General features: G+C 47.8%; 1 protein-coding gene and 1 long non-coding RNA gene across 4 annotated transcripts in view; one reads left to right on the top strand and one right to left on the bottom strand.

The window, feature by feature from the left end:
• LOC141101781 (uncharacterized) overlaps nucleotides 1-16,862 on the top strand; it is a 128,691-nt gene that overhangs the window by 23,769 nt on the left and 88,060 nt on the right. The window lies entirely within an intron of this gene.
• TMC5 (transmembrane channel like 5) overlaps nucleotides 12,674-16,862 on the bottom strand; it is a 276,225-nt gene continuing 272,036 nt past the window's right edge. For all 3 annotated transcript variants that reach the window (XM_073591105.1, XM_073591106.1, XM_073591108.1), the window contains exon 22: nucleotides 12,674-15,625. In XM_073591105.1, coding sequence (XP_073447206.1) covers nucleotides 15,198-15,625 — 428 coding nt within the window. In that variant the 3' untranslated portion in view covers nucleotides 12,674-15,197. The remainder of the gene's footprint in view (nucleotides 15,626-16,862) is intronic.

Raw genomic sequence — 16,862 nt, forward strand, 5'->3', positions numbered from 1 at the left:
CAGGTGTGCAGAGAATCACATGCAGCATGGACTCCAGAAACGGAACACAAGCTCAGGTGCACCACATGAGGTTCTGATGTCTCTAGTTGGAGAACTCCTCAGCCCCAAAAGCCCACCAGAAGGGGCTCCCCACCTGGTTGATGCATTAAGCAATCTAAGATGTGTGACTGCATCTGGGAGAGACTGAACCCAGGCGGACTCCGACTCAGTCACCAGGTAGGGACTTATCGCAACATCACAGTCTGTTCGGTCGTGTCATGAAGATCCTGCCAGTAATCGGCGATCCAGACGCACGGGGACACGGCCGCGGGTTCCACTGCGCATGCGCGCGCATTCACGGGTGCTGTCACGCACGGGCACGCGCGCGCGCACTCCCGCTAGTGCTAGGCGGGCTATTTAAACCGGCCTGTCACACTCTATCCCCACTGTCTGCTCTACAGCGTTCCGTGTGCCTTAACCTGATCTGACCTGTGTACTCTGCGTTGTCCCTGGTACCTTTGCTGATCGACCAATACCGACCTCCAGCTTGTTTGACCATCCCTCAGTCTGATGCCTGTATCCAGCCTACTACCTGCTGCCTTGTTCCTGGTTCCAGTCCAGCGTTCCAGTCTACTACCTGCTGCTTGTTCCTGGTTCCAGTCCAGCGTTCCAGTCTACTACCTGCTGCCTTGTTCCTGGTTCTAGTCCAGCGTTCCAGGCTACTACTTGCTGCCTTGTTCCTGGTTCCAGTCCAGTGTTCCAGCCTACTACCTGCTGCCTTGTTCCTGGTTCCAGTCCAGCGTTCCAGTCTACTACCTGCTGCTTTGTTCCTGGTTCCAGTCCAGCGTTCCAGGCTACTACCTGCTGCTTGTTCCTGGTTCCAGTCCAGCGTTCCAGGCTACTACCTGCTGCTTGTTCCTGGGTCCAGTCCAGCGTTCCAGGCTACTACCTGCTGCTTGTTCCTGGTTCCAGTCCTGCCTACTTACCTGCTTACCTACCTGCTTTCTTACCTGCTGTGGCTCCGGGTCCTCTCTGCATTCCAGCCTCTGGATCCAGAGGGTGCCACCACTCCTGAACTTCCGGTGACTGTCGATCCTGCCAGGCACCCATGCCACTCCTCACTCCTGGGCCTTCTTTCTCCATTCCAGAGGAACAGGAGTGGGAGCTGAGCCTGAGCAGGGAACGTCTCCCATGGAGGAACTTTGTGCACACCTGGCAGGATTGACTGAAGCAGTCAAGAATCTACAGCAAGGATACACCAGGCTGGAGGAACGAGTGTTAACCTTGTCTAATCCCATTGGGGCCCAGGGAGTTCCTTCCGCTCCTGCTCCTTCAGTCGGGCCTTCCTCAACAGTAGTGATGCTCCCTCCAGAACCCAAGGTCCCGACGCCTGAACGTTTCTCCGGAAATCGCCTTAAATTCAGGGCTTTCCGCAACTCCTGTGAATTGTTCTTTGCTCTTCAGCCACGTACCTTTTCCCTGGAGGCTACCAAGGTGGGCTACGTAATCTCTCTGCTTTCTGGTGACCCCCAAATCTGGGCCCACCGCCTCTTGGAGCAAAAGGACGTATCCCTGACTAATCTCTCCACCTTCCTTGACGCACTAGGTCAGCTGCACGATGACCCCTAGCTGTCCGTGACTGCAGAAGCGGCTTTGCACACCCTTCAACAGGGTCGCAGGGCTGTAGAGGACTATGTGGTGGAATTCAGAAAATGGAGTGCGGACACAAATTGGAATGATGGGGCTCTCCGCTATCAGTTTCGAATGGGACTTTCTGACTCTCTGAAGGATGAATTGGCCAGGGTGGGTACCCCACAGACTTTGAATGCATTGATCGATCTAACCATCCAGATCGATCGACGTCTAAGAGAACGTAGGACTGAGAGAGCTATGGGAACTTCTCCCCCAACTTGGGTTACCCCTAAAGTTCCTCATCATACGTCACCAGCACCACCAATCTCCACGTTTAACACACCTGAGCCAATGCAATTAGGGGTCCTGTGGCCTTCTCTTACCCAGGAGGAACGACAACGTCGTCGAGTGAATAATCTGTGCCTGTATTGTGGAGAACCTGGGCACTATGTCAGGAACTGTCCCCTTAAACTCCGTAAGTGCCTATCCCTGTTCACTGACTATGTTGCACCTCTGGTTAAGAACACTACTCACCTTGCTCTCTCTATCCTGTTACAGCTTCCAGGAGAGACTCTGCAAATAACCGCCATTATTGACTCTGGAGCTTGCAGTTGTTTCATGGACTCTCTTTTTGCTACCCAACACCGGATACCTCTGTTGCCTAAAGCCCATGGACTGTCCATCCATCTAGCTGATGGAACCGCCATTAAGTATGGGCCTGTTACCCAAGAGACTGTTCCAATACCCGTCTCCATCTCCAATTCTCATCAAGAACTGTTACGCCTAGATATCATCGCTTCACCTCTGTTCCCCATAATCCTCGGCATGCCATGGTTACAGGCCCACAATCCTGACATTAATTGGATCAGAGGTGAAGTTACCTTTTCTTCCCCATATTGCCAACAGTCTTGTAGACTTCAGAACACTCAGGAGAACCCTATCTTGCTCTGTTTGAATACAGATCCTAGTCTACACCTCTCCATCCCTTCTGTATATCATGATTTCTTAGATGTATTCAGCAAGCAGGGGGCAGAGGTCTTACCCCCTCACCGGGCCTATGACTGTCCTATTGAATTACTCCCCGGTGCTGAGATACCTTTTAGAAGAATTAGAATATTTCCTTTGACGGAAGTGGAACAAGGGGCTTTAAAAGAATATATCGATGAGAATCTATAGAAAGGCTTCATTCGTCCATCCACGTCTCCAGCAGGTGCAGGTATCTTCTTCGTACAGAAGAAAGACAAGACCCTCAGACCATGTGTAGATTACCGCGAGCTGAACAAAATCACTGTAAAAAAACGTTACCCTCTTCCCCTGGTACCAGAATTGTTCCAAAGACTTGGGACAGCTACCATATTCACTAAGCTTGACCTCCGCGGAGCCTACAATTTAGTTTGTATTAGGGACGGAGACGAATGGAAGACCGCCTTTCGTACCCGTTATGGACATTTTGAGTACCTTGTGATGCCGTTCGGTCTGTGCAATGCCGCTGCTACATTCCAGTACTTCATCAATGATGTTTTACGAGACTTTCTAGATCTGTTTGTTATCGTCTATTTAGACGACAAACTAATTTTTTCTTGTTCCCTTGAATCCCATCACAGGCACGTCAGAAGTGTGTTGGCCCGGCTTCGACAACACGGTCTATATGCAAAAGCTGAGAAATGTGAATTTGAACAGGAAAGTATTCCATTTTTGGGGTTAATCATTTCCAGTAAAGGCATTAAGATGGACCCTCAAAAGGTCGCTGCAGTGCTAGACTGGCCAGTTCCGACAGATAAGAAGGGGATCCAGCGATTCATTGGATTCGCTAATTTTTACTGTAAATTTATTAAGGGGTTTTCAGCCATCATCACACCCATCACACAGCTAACTAAACAGGGTACACGCTTCCACTGGTCTGCTGAGGCTCAAAAGGCTTTTGAGACTCTCAAGGGCCTTTTTACTTCTGCTTCCGTACTAAAGCATCCAGATTCCTCTCTGCCATTTGTACTAGAGGTGGACGCATCCGAAATTGCAGTAGGGGCAGTGTTGTCCCAAAGACAGGGAACTAAGGCCCTGTTATATCCTGTGGCCTTCTTCTCTCGTAAATTGTCCACGGCAGAGAGAAATTATGATGTAGGTGACAGAGAAGAGTTGTTGGCTATCAAATCAGCGTTGGAGGAGTGGCGCTATCTGCTAGAGGGTGCCGCTCATCCAGTCTTAATTTTTACAGATCATAAGAACCTGGAGTATTTGAGATCTGCAAAAAGGTTGAAGCCACGCCAAGCCAGGTGGGCTCTCTTTTTCTCCAGGTTCTCCTTTCATGTCACTTATCGCCCTGGCTCCAAGAATACCAAGCCTGATGCCCTATCCAGGATGTTTCACAAGTCCCAAGAGGTTTCCCCTCCGGACACCATTCTGTCCCCGGGGAATTTTCTTTTGCTTCAGGGAGACCTGCTTTCCCAGATTTAGCAGGCTTCCGCAGAGTTGGGATCTTCCATTAGGTCAGAACTCCAAGTTAAGGATGGGTTACTGTGGCACGAGAATAGGATCTTTATACCTGAAGAACTACGAGTTTCAGTACTAGAACTCTGTCATGACCATGCATTGGCTGGGCATTTTGGAGTGGCTAAGACTACTGATCTGGTACAGCATACCTTTTGGTGGCCTCAGTTACGTGAAGATTGTAGGAGATTTGTTGAATCCTGTACCACCTGTATCAGGAACAAGGGGCACAGGACCAAGGCATGGGGTTTGCTAAAGCCATTACCTGTCCCAGATAGGCCTTGGAAGATGCTTTCTATAGATTTTATTGTGGAATTACCTCCGGCTGGGGGCTTCACCTCAATTTTTGTCATAGTAGACTGGTTGTCGAAGATGGCCCACTTTGTCCCAATGAAGGGCACCCCCTCAGCTACAGAAATGGCACAGGCATTCATTAAAGAAGTCATCAGGCTCCATGGGGTACCAGTTAATATCGTTTCAGATCGGGGGGTACAGTTTACCTCCCGATTCTGGAGGTCTCTGTGCAAAACATTGAAGATTGAACTCTCATTTTCATCTGCTTATCATCCCCAGACTAATGGGCAAACAGAGAGAACAAACCAGACTCTTGAACAATATTTACGCTGTTTTTCTTCGTTTGCCCAAGATGATTGGATTTCTGTTCTTCCATTGGCTGAGTTCGCCTACAACAATTCTATTCATTCCGCTATCACACAAACCCCATTTTTTGCAAATTATGGTTTCCACCCTTCATTTCTGCCTAATTCTCTTCCAGAGTGCACAGTACCCGCAGTTCAGGAGAGGTTGGACTTCTTTACTTCCAACAACCAAGTTTTGCAGGAGACCATGACCAGGACCCAGGAGTATAATAAAGCAACTTTTGATAAGAAGAGACGAGGTGAGCTGTTACTTACACCCGGGGACCAGGTATGGTTATCTACAGTAAATCTCAGGATGGCTTGCCCATCAAGGAAATTGGGTCCTAAGTTTCTTGGACCATTTCCTGTCAAGCGAAGAATTAATGAGGTGGCATACGAACTTGAACTTCCGGATTCATTAAAAGTGCATCCAGTATTTCATGTGTCTCTACTCAGACCCGCTGTTTCTAACCCATTTCCAGGCCGAAGTACGGATCCTCCTGATCCAATTTTGGTAGATGGGGAGGAGGAATTCGAGGTGGAGGCTATCATGGACCATAGGAGAAGAGGTAACCAAAATCAATTTCTGATAAAATGGAGGGGGTTCGGCCCAGAAGAAAATTCTTGGGAACCCGAGGATAATATTCATGCTGAAAATCTATTGCAATCTTTTAAAAGAGCCCATCCGGAGAAATTTCTTCAAAGGGGCATCCGGAGGCTGCCCCTTAGGGGGGGCAATGTCATGAAGATCCTGCCAGTAATCGGCGATCCAGACGCACGGGGACACGGCCGCGGGTTCCACTGCGCATGCGCGCTCGTTCACGGGTGCTGTCACGCACGGGCACGCGCGCGCGCACTCCTGTTAGTGCTAGGCGGGCTATTTAAACCGGCCAGTCACACTCTATCCCCGCTGTCTGCTCTACAGCGTTCCGTGTGCCTTAACCTGATCTGACCTGTGTACTCTGCTATCTGACCCGGCTTCCTGTTAGACCATCCTGCTAACCGCCTGCACCAGACCCTCTTGGCTTGCCTGACCATCCCTCTGTGTTGTCCCTGGTACCTTTGCTGATCGACCGATACAGACCTCCGGCTTGTTTGACCATCCCTCAGTCTGATACCTGTATCCAGCCTACTACCTGCTGCCTTGTTCCTGGTTCCAGTCCAGCGTTCCAATCTACTACCTGCTGCCTTGTTCCTGGTTCCAGTCCAGCGTTCCAGTCTACTACCTGCTGCCTTGTTCCTGGTTCCAGTCCAGCGTTCCAGTCTACTACCTGCTGCTTGTTCCTGGTTCCAGTCCAGCGTTCCAGTCTACTACCTGCTGCCTTGTTCCTGGTTCCAGTCCAGCGTTCCAGGCTACTACTTGCTGCCTTGTTCCTGGTTCCAGTCCAGTGTTCCAGCCTACTACCTGCTGCCTTGTTCCTGGTTCCAGTCCAGCGTTCCAGTCTACTACCTGCTGCTTTGTTCCTGGTTCCAGTCCAGCGTTCCAGGCTACTACCTGCTGCTTGTTCCTGGTTCCAGTCCAGCGTTCCAGGCTACTACCTGCTGCTTGTTCCTGGGTCCAGTCCAGCATTCCAGGCTACTACCTGCTGCTTGTTCCTGGTTCCAGTCCTGCCTACTTACCTGCTTACCTACCTGCTTTCTTACCTGCTGTGGCTCCGGGTCCTCTCTGCATTCCAGCCTGCTCTTCAGCTTCTGGATCCAGAGGGTGCCACCACTCCTGAACTTCCGGTGACTGTCGATCCTGCCAGGCACCCATACCACTCCTCACTCCTGGGCCTTCTGTCTCCATTCCAGAGGAACAGGAGTGGGAGCTGTAAGGGAGGTCTTTCTCTGCACTTCGGGCTCAAAACCTACCAGGTACGTGACAGGTCAGTTGCTCTAGCTTTCCTTTTATAGATTTAAACAGATCCTGTGTGTGGATATAGGGGTGGGGCTATATAGCAAGTATGCTATGTTGGCATCAGGAAATCTGCTTTTGTCAGAGAGTTTCTGAGCCAGAGTCAGACAAGGGCAGTGGTGTCAATAGAGGACATTGGTCCAGACAAGGGATCAGCTGTCCCTGTGAACTGTATTCTGTGTGGCCTCTAGGCTGTTTGCTGAAAGCATTCTATTAGGTCCCTTTGTCCCAGCTCCTTTGCTCTTGTGATCAGCAGCAAATTAAAAAATCTCAATATCTAAAAATGAGTACAACATAAGCCTGCTGAACCATATGTGAACATGACAAATACAATGCTAAAACGGAAAATTGTATACTCACCTTTCCGTAATTTTCCTTTCCTGTCGTATCTTCATGGCAGCATACACTTTGGGTTGTGACTCCGCCCCCACAACCTGATAGGACTACATAGCTATAAATTGTAGAGATGGCCCCTGCCCAGTATTCTCCGTATATATCACCTTAGACGGGTGGGAGATTGTATGCTGCCATGAAGATACGACAGGAAAGGAAAATTACGGAAAGGTGAGTATACAATTTTCCGTTTTCCTGTCGCATCATGGCAGCATACACTTTGGGGAGTAACTCGCAAAGACTGGGTGGGAATTCAAACTAAGTTTATTTAACAAAGAATAGAAGAATTGGCCTGGATAACGGATCTTCCAAAATCCACCGTGGATAAGCAGGCAGAATCCACCTTGTAATGAGACATAAAGGTGTTCCTGGAGGACCAGGTAGCCGCTCTGCAGATCGTCTCCGCCGAGACTCTACAATATGCCGCCCAGGAGGTTGCCACTGCCCTGGTGGAGTGTGCCCTTAAGCCCTCAGGTACTTGATGGTTACTCAGTGAGTAAGATCTCTTGATGGTCTTTACTAGCCATGAGGCAATGGTGCGTGAGGATGCCGCTTGACCTCTCCTGAAACCATGTGGGATGATTAGGAGGCTCTCCGACTTTCTGATGGATTTTGTTGCCGAGAGATACTCCAGGACGGTACCTTTGACATCTAGTGGATGAGGATCTCCCTGATCCGTGCTGAGTGCTGGAAGATTAATCTCCTGGTTAAAATGGAAAGATGAGGATACCTTGGGGATGAAACGATCCGAAGGTCTTAGGACTAGCCTGTCTGGAAGAACAACCAAATATGGCTCGCTAACCAATAGAGCTTGCATCTCTGACACTCGCTTCGCCGATGTTATGGCTATTAAAAATGAAACTTTCAGCATTAGATCCCAGAGGGATATGCTCTGCGTTGGAAAAAAGGGTTCCTTGGATAATGCCTCCAGAACGATTGAGAGATCCCAGACCGGGAATGACGGTTTCCTGGGGGGCCTCAGCTTTAGACAGGCCCTCTGAAACTGGATCACCAGAGGCTCTTGCGCCCATTTAACTCCTGTCAAGGCAGACAGGGCCGATACCTGGACCTTCAGGGTGCTTGACCTAAGGCCTTTCTCTAGGCCTAATTGAAGGAATTCCAAGATCTGAGACACCGACGGGGAGGACGGGTCCCAACCTTGCTGTCGAGAGAAGGAGACAAATTTTTCCCAAACTCTTCTGTACGTGATGTTGGTGGTAGACCTTCTGGCCTGGAGTAAGGTATCCACCACCTTCTGGGAACAGCCCTGGTCTAGGTACCTAGCCCTTTCAATCTCCAGGCCATCAAGTGTAGCTTCCCCGGGTTCGGGTGAAGAAGATGCCCCTGGGAGAGTAGGTCTGTCGACAATGGGAGAGGCAGAGGATCTGCCGTGTTCAGCTGCATGAGGGTAGTAAACCATGGCCTCCTCGGCCAGAAAGGGATTACTGCTACCACCACTGCTGTTGACTTCTTGAGCCTCAGGAGGAATCTCGCTATGAGAGGCGTCGGGGGGAAAATGTACCCCAGGTGAAAGTTCCAGGGGTGTTGGAGGCAGTCCGTCCCCTCTGCCTAAGGAAACGGTATCCTTGATAGAAATCTCTGGCATTTTGTGTTCTCCGGAGTTGCTGCTAGGTCTATCTCTGGAGAGCCCCAGGTCCGGGATATGAGAGCATAGGCTTGTGGACTCAGAGACCATTCGTTGTTGGAGGAGAAATTCCTGCTCAACGAGTCGGCCAAGGTGTTCTGGACTCCCGGAACATAAACCGCCCTTAGGTCCAGTAGATTCAGCTGTGCCCATTCCAGAACAGGACGGACCTCCTGCAACATGGACCTGCTTCTGGTGCCCCCCTGCCTGTTGATGTAGGCAACAGCTACCTTGTTGTCCATCCTCAGGAGGACGTGCTTCCCCCTCAAGTGAAAACTGAAGGCCAGGAGAGCCTGGAACGCTGCTCTCATCTCCAGAACATTCGACACTGTATCCTGTGCCCTGAAAGGCCAACGACCCTGAGCCGCAAGGTCCTGATAGTGAGCTCCCCATCCCTGTAGACTGGCATCTGAGGTCACGGTTTCTTGATAGGGAGTGATTATATGCCTGCATCTTCCCAAGTTGTGAGGTCGTACCCACCACTTCAATAATTGCTTCACTTCCTGAGAGATGAAGATTGGTTGGGACATTGATGTGCCCTTCCACTGGCGCAGAAAGGAGATCTGGAGAGGCCTCGAATTCCATTGTGCCCATTGGACCATTGGAATGGTGGAAGCTAGGGAGCCCAGGACACTGAGACATGTTCTGGCCGGGAGCATTGTAGCAGAGATTGCCCTTTTCACCTTTTGAATTAGAGGAGGGATTTTTTCCCCCGGAAGTTCCACTGTATTCTCCCTCGTGTCCAGTTCGGCTCCCAGAAAGACCATTCTCTGTGTGGGATGGATGTTGCTCTTCTTCCAATTTATCAGCCACCCTAGGGACTGTAATGTGGAGACTAGGATTTCCCTGTGAAGGACGAGAGAGTCCTGGCTGTCTGAGAGAAGTAGGATGTCGTCCAGGTAGTGGTGGACCCTCAGCCCTCTTTCTCTCAGGTGGGCTATTACAGGTAATAGGACCTTTGTAAACGTCCTGGGTGCGGTAGAGATCCCGAACGGGAGGCTTCGGAATTGGAAGTGCCGATGGTTTAGGGTAAACCGGAGAAACTTTTGGAACTCGGTATGGATAGGGATATGTAAATATGCGTCCTGGAGGTCGATTGACAGCATCCAATCTCCCAAGTTTATTGCTTGGAGGATTGATTGAAGGCTCTCCATCTTGAATGTTTCTATCTGTATCGACCGGTTGAGGTTTTTTAGGTCCAAGACTGGACGAAGGTCCCCTGATTTCTTTTTCACTAAGAAAAGTGGGGAATAGAAACCCTTGCCTCTTTGAGATAGCGGTACCTCCACTATTGCTTGTTTTTGGAGCAACTCCTGGATATACCGGACTAGGGATAGTCTTTTTTCTTGAGAAGGAGGAAGTCTGGTTGAGCAGAATTGGTCTCTTGGAGGACGACCTCTGAATGCCCACCTGTGTCCGAAATGAATGGTGGACACCGTCCATGGGTCCTTTATCATTCCCGCCCAGACCAACTTGAACTTTGTGAGTCTGGCACCCACTACCGCTGGTAGGGCGGGCGAACCTTCAAAAGGACTTCTGGTCATTGGAGGCAGGGGTTTTGGGCTTCTGAAATTTGAGGAAGGACGTCTGGGGGTTCTTCCAGCTCCTTCTGTATTCCTTCCCGGGTCTATAGGATTTAGCATCCCTGTACCTCTCCGGAAGATTACGTTTAGAGGGAGGTAGCCTTTGTTGTTTCGGCCTTCTGTCCGATGGTATGAGACCCGACTTCCCGCCTGTCACTTTAGAGATTGCGGTATCTAGCTTCGCCCCAAAGAGGTTCACCCCGTCATACGGAATCCTGCACCAGTTAGATTTCGAGGTGGGGTCAGCTGACCAAGGTTTAAGCCATAGCGCCCTTCTGGCCATTACGGAAGCTAACATGGACCTTGATGTGGATCTGATAGTATCTACGGAAGCTTCCGCCACGAAATCTCCCGCAAGGCTAAGTTCCTGTAATGCTTTAGTGATCTGCTCTTGATCTGCGCCCTCAGTGACGAGTCTTGCTGTAGCTGAGGACCAGCTGGAGATAGCTTTCCCAACCGCCGCTAATGCCACCGCTGGCCTGCAGGCACCTCCTGCGAACAGGTAAGCTCTCTTAAGGTCTGTATCCACCTTCCTGTCAAGCACGTCTCTGAACGTTACTGCATCTTCAATGGGGAGCGTCACGTGCCTGGCTAGACGCATCAGAGATGCATCCACTACTGGAGGAGAAAGTAAGGGGGATACCTTGGGTTCCTTGAGTGGGTACAATTTGGTAAGCCTGTTGGACAGACTAAACTTCTTTTCTGGATTCTGCCACTCCTCCTTAATCAGCTCATCTAATTCGTCGATGAATGGGAAAGCCTCCGGGACTCTCTTGAGGTTTGGGAAATACTTCCTCTGTTTTGGCTGTATCTCCTCCAGCTCCTCCCAGTTAATCGCTTCCTTAACCGATCTGATGAACGGTTCTATGAGCGCAAAATCAAAGCCAGCTGATGCTTCCAGCTCCTCATCATCCGACGGGAGTTCTTGATCCCTTGATGCACTGGGAATGGTGGGTGAGGCGCTATGGGCTGTAAGCTCTACATCAGGAGTTGAGACCTGGGGAGTAGAGGCTCCAGTGGGTTCTATGGAATCCGGCTCTTTCTCCCTGGTGGCTTCAATCATGCACTTGCGGCAGGCTAGTTTGTCTGGGAGGGCCGTGGCCCCGCATACCCAGCAAGCGTTCCCGGCTGGGCGGGAAGGGTGCGCAGAGGATTGGTGTCCTCGTGCAGGGGATCTTCTGTGGTAGGAACGGCTATGTCTTGAATGGGATCGACTCCGTCTACGACTCCCCTTGTGGCCTGAGCGACTTCTTCCGCGTGAGCGGCTGCGTCTATGGCCGGAGCGGCTTCTCCTGTGCGAAGATTCTCTTCGTCCTGACTTAGACGATCTTGCGGACCTGACAGGGCTGACCAATTAGGTAGCGTTAATACGGTCCTGCTCTCTTTTTTCAATCTTCTCTACTTACCACTGGAATCCCCCCCCCTTACCTATTAGGCTGGTGATGATCTGTTGGGGCAGCGGCCTCCATAGGAGAGGAAGGTGAGCACCTGAGAAGGGTATAGGAAGGTAAGAGCATGCAAACAGGACCCAGAAAGACAGTGCATAAGTATTAGGCACTTACCCAGAGGGGGGATACTTTAGAGATACAGCAAGTCAGAATACAGCAGTCAGAAGTCTTCCAGGAAGCAAGGAGAGCTCAAAAATGACAAACAGGGCTTTTAAAATTGCCGCCATGGCCGCCGAGGTCACGACCCGCTCGCGCATGCGCAGTAGCGGCGCGAGGCGCCCGGCGCCATCTTGGAAACTGGCAAAATCGAAAGGACGCCCTGAGGGTGCGCACTGCACATGCGCGGAAGCGCCGAGACGCCCGGGAAGCCTGAAGGGAGGCACAGAGGGACCACAGAGCCCAGCAAAGGAGGAGGAAAAACGAAAATAAAGCAAAGTGACATGGAGACCGCTGCACAACAACTAAGCCTGTTTAAGGCTTATACTGGAGCCGCAACATACCCCCGAGATCACCAGAGCGGGGTTCCTTCCATCTAGCTCGTTTAGAGGCTGTACAGGTAAGGAATTCCACCCAGGAGAGGCTAGAACCTGGCTGGGGCGAATTCGGTAAGGGGGTGCTTCTGATATGTTCAGTCCTTCAGGTGAGGAAAAATAAGAGAATACTGGGCAGGGGCCATCTCTACAATTTATAGCTATGTAGTCCTATCAGGTTGTGGGGGCGGAGTCACAACCCAAAGTGTATGCTGCCATGATGCGACAGGAAAGTACTTTCAGGCCCAATTCACTAAGCTAACATGCATGCTTTAGTTATCATAATTATTTTTATAATCTCATTGTGTAATATCTTAGGGAAATGAGCTTAAAATATATTCAGTTAGCCACTAACATACTTTATATTGACACACCAAATTTCCTGATTGTATATAACTTACAAAAACAAATAAGAATAACACATTCAAAGAAACAGTGAACTAATATTAAGCTATTATTTTAATAAAATAAAGTAATCATATCAGATTACATTTTAAACTATCTGCACATCATGAAATTGTTCCTAGAAAACATGTAAACAAGTTAACTTTCCGTGCAAAAATATCAATTAAAGCATATTTTAACCCAAAAACAAAAATGGAATGTATTGCATCTTACCAATCATTAGATGTGGTGGCTGCTATGGGTTTTCCTTTTTAGGCTTTTTCCTTTACTTTCACCTGCTGATCCTGCCAGTAACACACTTCCTGTCTTAGGGTGGTGGAGTTTAGCCACCCTATCTATGGAGTAACACTATAGCCACCATTAGACGGCAGTATTACCAACCAGTTGAGAGAGGAGTGTTAGATGGACTAGTAGATTTATACGGACTTTACCATTTAAAGCCCAACTATAGCTAACATTTTTTAAGCAGTTATAGAAACAGTTTTTTCCTTTTGGCATAATGTTTTTACATAAATTAATAAATCTAAGCTAACCATTGTAAGCACCCCTGTCAGCATTAGATGTTTTGTCTTAACCCTTAACTGGAGTAGCTGTGTATAGTAACTAGTTTATATCTTCTGCTTGTTCAGTTAAGCTTTAAAAAAATTAAAGAAATAAGCTGATTGGTTGCCATGCACAGCTGCCCTAGATTCTGTTTCTCTCTTAGTAAATTCCCTTCTTTGTTTTTTAAAGGATGTTGAAAATAACAGACTAAGGCAGGCCATACATAGGTCAAATTTCAAAAGAATTTTCTTTCAAAAACCTTATCTAAGAATGTTCATATTTCGCACCATTAGTGGGCTGCAGCAACAGCTGATTTTCGTGCGGCCATCAAATTTGAGTAATTGGACATGTTGGAAATTTTTTGAAAAATTAGCGATTTTCTAATCAATGATGGGAGAACCGTGCGAGAAATGTAATTGAAAAAGAAATGCGCATGTGCAAGAAAAGAAAATTCCCAAAAAGAAATGAAGATTCCCAGCCACGAAAATTATTTTCTATAGCAACATGAGGTGAAATTGAAGGCTTGGTTGGTCGAATTTCGAGATCAATGGTGGCACCATCAGATCACAAAATGCACAAATTTTCAGATTTTCTAAAGAAAATTCTTTCGAAATTCAACCATGTATGGCCAGCCTTACTGACAGAATCAACAGGTAATAAATCCTGGGCGATGCAGAAAATCAAGAACTGCTGTGTTAATGTTATTGACAAACTGCATCATACGTGTCATCATACTAGATCAGATAACCCCAGAGGAACCCTTGAAATAATTTTCAGATCTCAGAGAACCCCTTTAAGAAGCAATTTATTGGTGGCTAGTGGGAAAAATTCCCTTTACACTGGTGGCTAATGGGAAGGATGCCATCTTTACAGACAACTAAAAAGATCATTGGTGTCAAGCAGCTAGCTCCGCCAAGTGGCATTTACCCTCGGGCTATGCAGGCACAGTCAAATGGGAGGTCAATCAGCCACAGCTCAAGAAACCCCTCTGCAAACTCTGAAGGAACCGTGGCTGAGAATGGATGGACTAGATGAATATCTAGTTTTCATTGATCAGCTCCTTTGTGTAATTTAGAAAACCCCTAGATCATGTTTGATGGGCTTCATTAGAGGTTATTTGTGATTAAATACTTACCAGTCAATCCACACTTATGCATTTTAAAGTTGATTGCAAGGTATGGCAACTTTTACATACTTACATTGGTCCAGCTTGGACCAATGTAAGTACGTACGTGCCGTACCGATGGGATCCCCTTGGAAGCTGGAAATCACTGTAGTAGGCACAGCTACAACAGTGATCTCCACTAGCCTCTGGGTCCTGTGACAATCAGCTGCACTGCTGCTTACTGAAAACAGGAGGTGGTCTGCTTGGCACGAGCACCATTCAGAGAACACTTTCCATTGGACAAAGTGGAGATTGTGACGTCACCACCCCGCCTCTCCACATCATCCACTCAGAGAACGCTTGTATACATTGAGTGGATGCAACACGTGCAGTGCTAGTGACCCCCTGTGTTGACAGTACAGTGTGGTAGCTGCTTGGCACGGGACTGGAGGCTAAAGATCATTGGAGTAGCGGTCACTACTACAGTGATTTCCAGCGAGACACCACAGTTTTAGCAATACATACATACTTACATTGACCCAAGCTGGACTCATCTAACTATGTACAAATTGCCCTATCTGGAATTAATCTTTAAGGCAAAATGCATAATGAGATCTATTCCATTATAGCCAATAACACTGAAGAAAATTTAACGGGCCATTAATTATAATGCAAGATCTTAAAATACATTTTGCATACAGTTTATGTCACATCACCAATATACACAAGTATAGGACCTATTCTTGTGGGCTTTTATCTTCAGAATAAGAATGCCTTGAATCACAATTTTTTCGCCCCCACAAATTTTACTGTCACAGTCATTGCCTAGCTTTCTGTTGCTGCTTAGCTCTTTTTTTGCATCTTGCTTTCTTCCATATGCCCGGCTCCCATTGGCATCTCCATAGCACCTGTTCAATAGTTTTGTTGCTGATCCTCATGTCCAGCCTGCTGCCTGGCTTTCATTGCCATCTCCATAGCGTTTGTCGCATAGTTTTGTTGCTGTTCCTCATATTCAGCCTGCTGTCTGGCTCTCATGACCATCTCCATAGCATTTGATGGTCCTGTGTCGTGCCGTGGTGGTTGCTCCTTGTACATAGCCTGATGCTTGGCGCTCATTACCCTCTCTATAGTACTTGGCTCTACAATGTAGCTTGGTTGGTCTGTATCACGTTCAGCTTGTTCCCTTGCCATCTTAATTTGAGCCATTGTACTGGAATCACTTGGTGTTTTTCTGTTCAATGGTGGGGAGTCCTCTTCTTGTTCTGCTTGTTGCCTTGCCCTCATAACTAATGCCAAGGCAGTGGAAACACCACTACTTTGAGGAAACTCTGATTCAGTTTCTATGGGGAAGAAAAGTGCATGTTTGTTAGGGAATGTCACAGAAAAAATTAGGAACCACACCCACAAATGAGGTATGATAAAAAAGAGAAATGTGCAACTAAAAAAATGTTTCAAGATCTGAGCCAAAGGACTAGATACTATCACTCTCCACTCCCCACACACATGCATATGCATTCTTGGATATATGCTTTAGTCTGCTTTCCAGATTGTGAATACATTTCAAGTAATTACATTCTGTTAAATTGATGGTAAATGCTCACCCAGCAAAATAATAGTGAGTATTGCATTCTTATTTATTTGAAGAATACTTTAAAAGTGTCTTCAGCAGTCAACTAATGCCGGGTACACACAGGCAGTTTTTTGCTCAACACAGTGGGCTGAACAAAAAAACCCAAAAAACATGAGGAGCTTGTACTAACTATGTGATGTTAGTACAGCAATCTCCCCGCTGAGCTATTGTTTTTTGAGTGGGGACTGCCCCCTGCTAGAAAACACCTGTCAGCACTCCTAGCCATTGCTGATCGGCTGCTGGTTTTCCAGCATGCCCCCTTTGACAGAAGCCGGACAGGCTGCTGTACACACTGGCCAAATGGTGGCCAGTGTGTACCAGCCTTAATTGTCAGTGAGAAGAACTGACATCTTTATCTTATGCAAACACATACTGTATAATGTGAATTAAGTTTTAGGTGTATACATACACTTTTTTACAGGTATGGTAAAATTGACTTTCCAATTCTAAATTATCATAGGCGCAAGCTCCTAGTTCTACCACTTCAGCATACTTTTTACTTTTCTTTCATCATGTCTGGGTACTTTTACAGATAAGGTAGGAAGGCCTGTACATGGCTGCTTCAAAGGGTCATTTGTTTGTGGAACAAATAAGATCTAGCCCCCTATTCCATCTCTGCAGGCTGTGCAGTAGTAGACTGTACAGTACATAGAGCATCTTTTGGAAAAAAAGCTGTCTTTCATTCATGTGTATTAACAGTGCCTTGACTGCTCCATACAGCTCTGTATACACAAGTCTCTTGAGTAAAGCTGGCCATACACTTACATACAGTAGTGGGCTGAACAAATAAAAACTCAGATTTCTCCATCCACCATGTTTGTGTGGATAGAGGAATCCCCCCCTCCTGGGACATTTTATTCTGACTGCGGTACTTAAACGACAAAAGTTTTCAAGCATATCCCTTCAAAAGAAGTCAATAAACTTCTGTTGAACAGGGATGGCCACAC

The sequence above is a fragment of the Aquarana catesbeiana genome, linkage group LG06 (assembly GCF_042186555.1).
Source record: "Aquarana catesbeiana isolate 2022-GZ linkage group LG06, ASM4218655v1, whole genome shotgun sequence".
NCBI classification, from domain to species: Eukaryota; Metazoa; Chordata; class Amphibia; order Anura; family Ranidae; genus Aquarana; species Aquarana catesbeiana.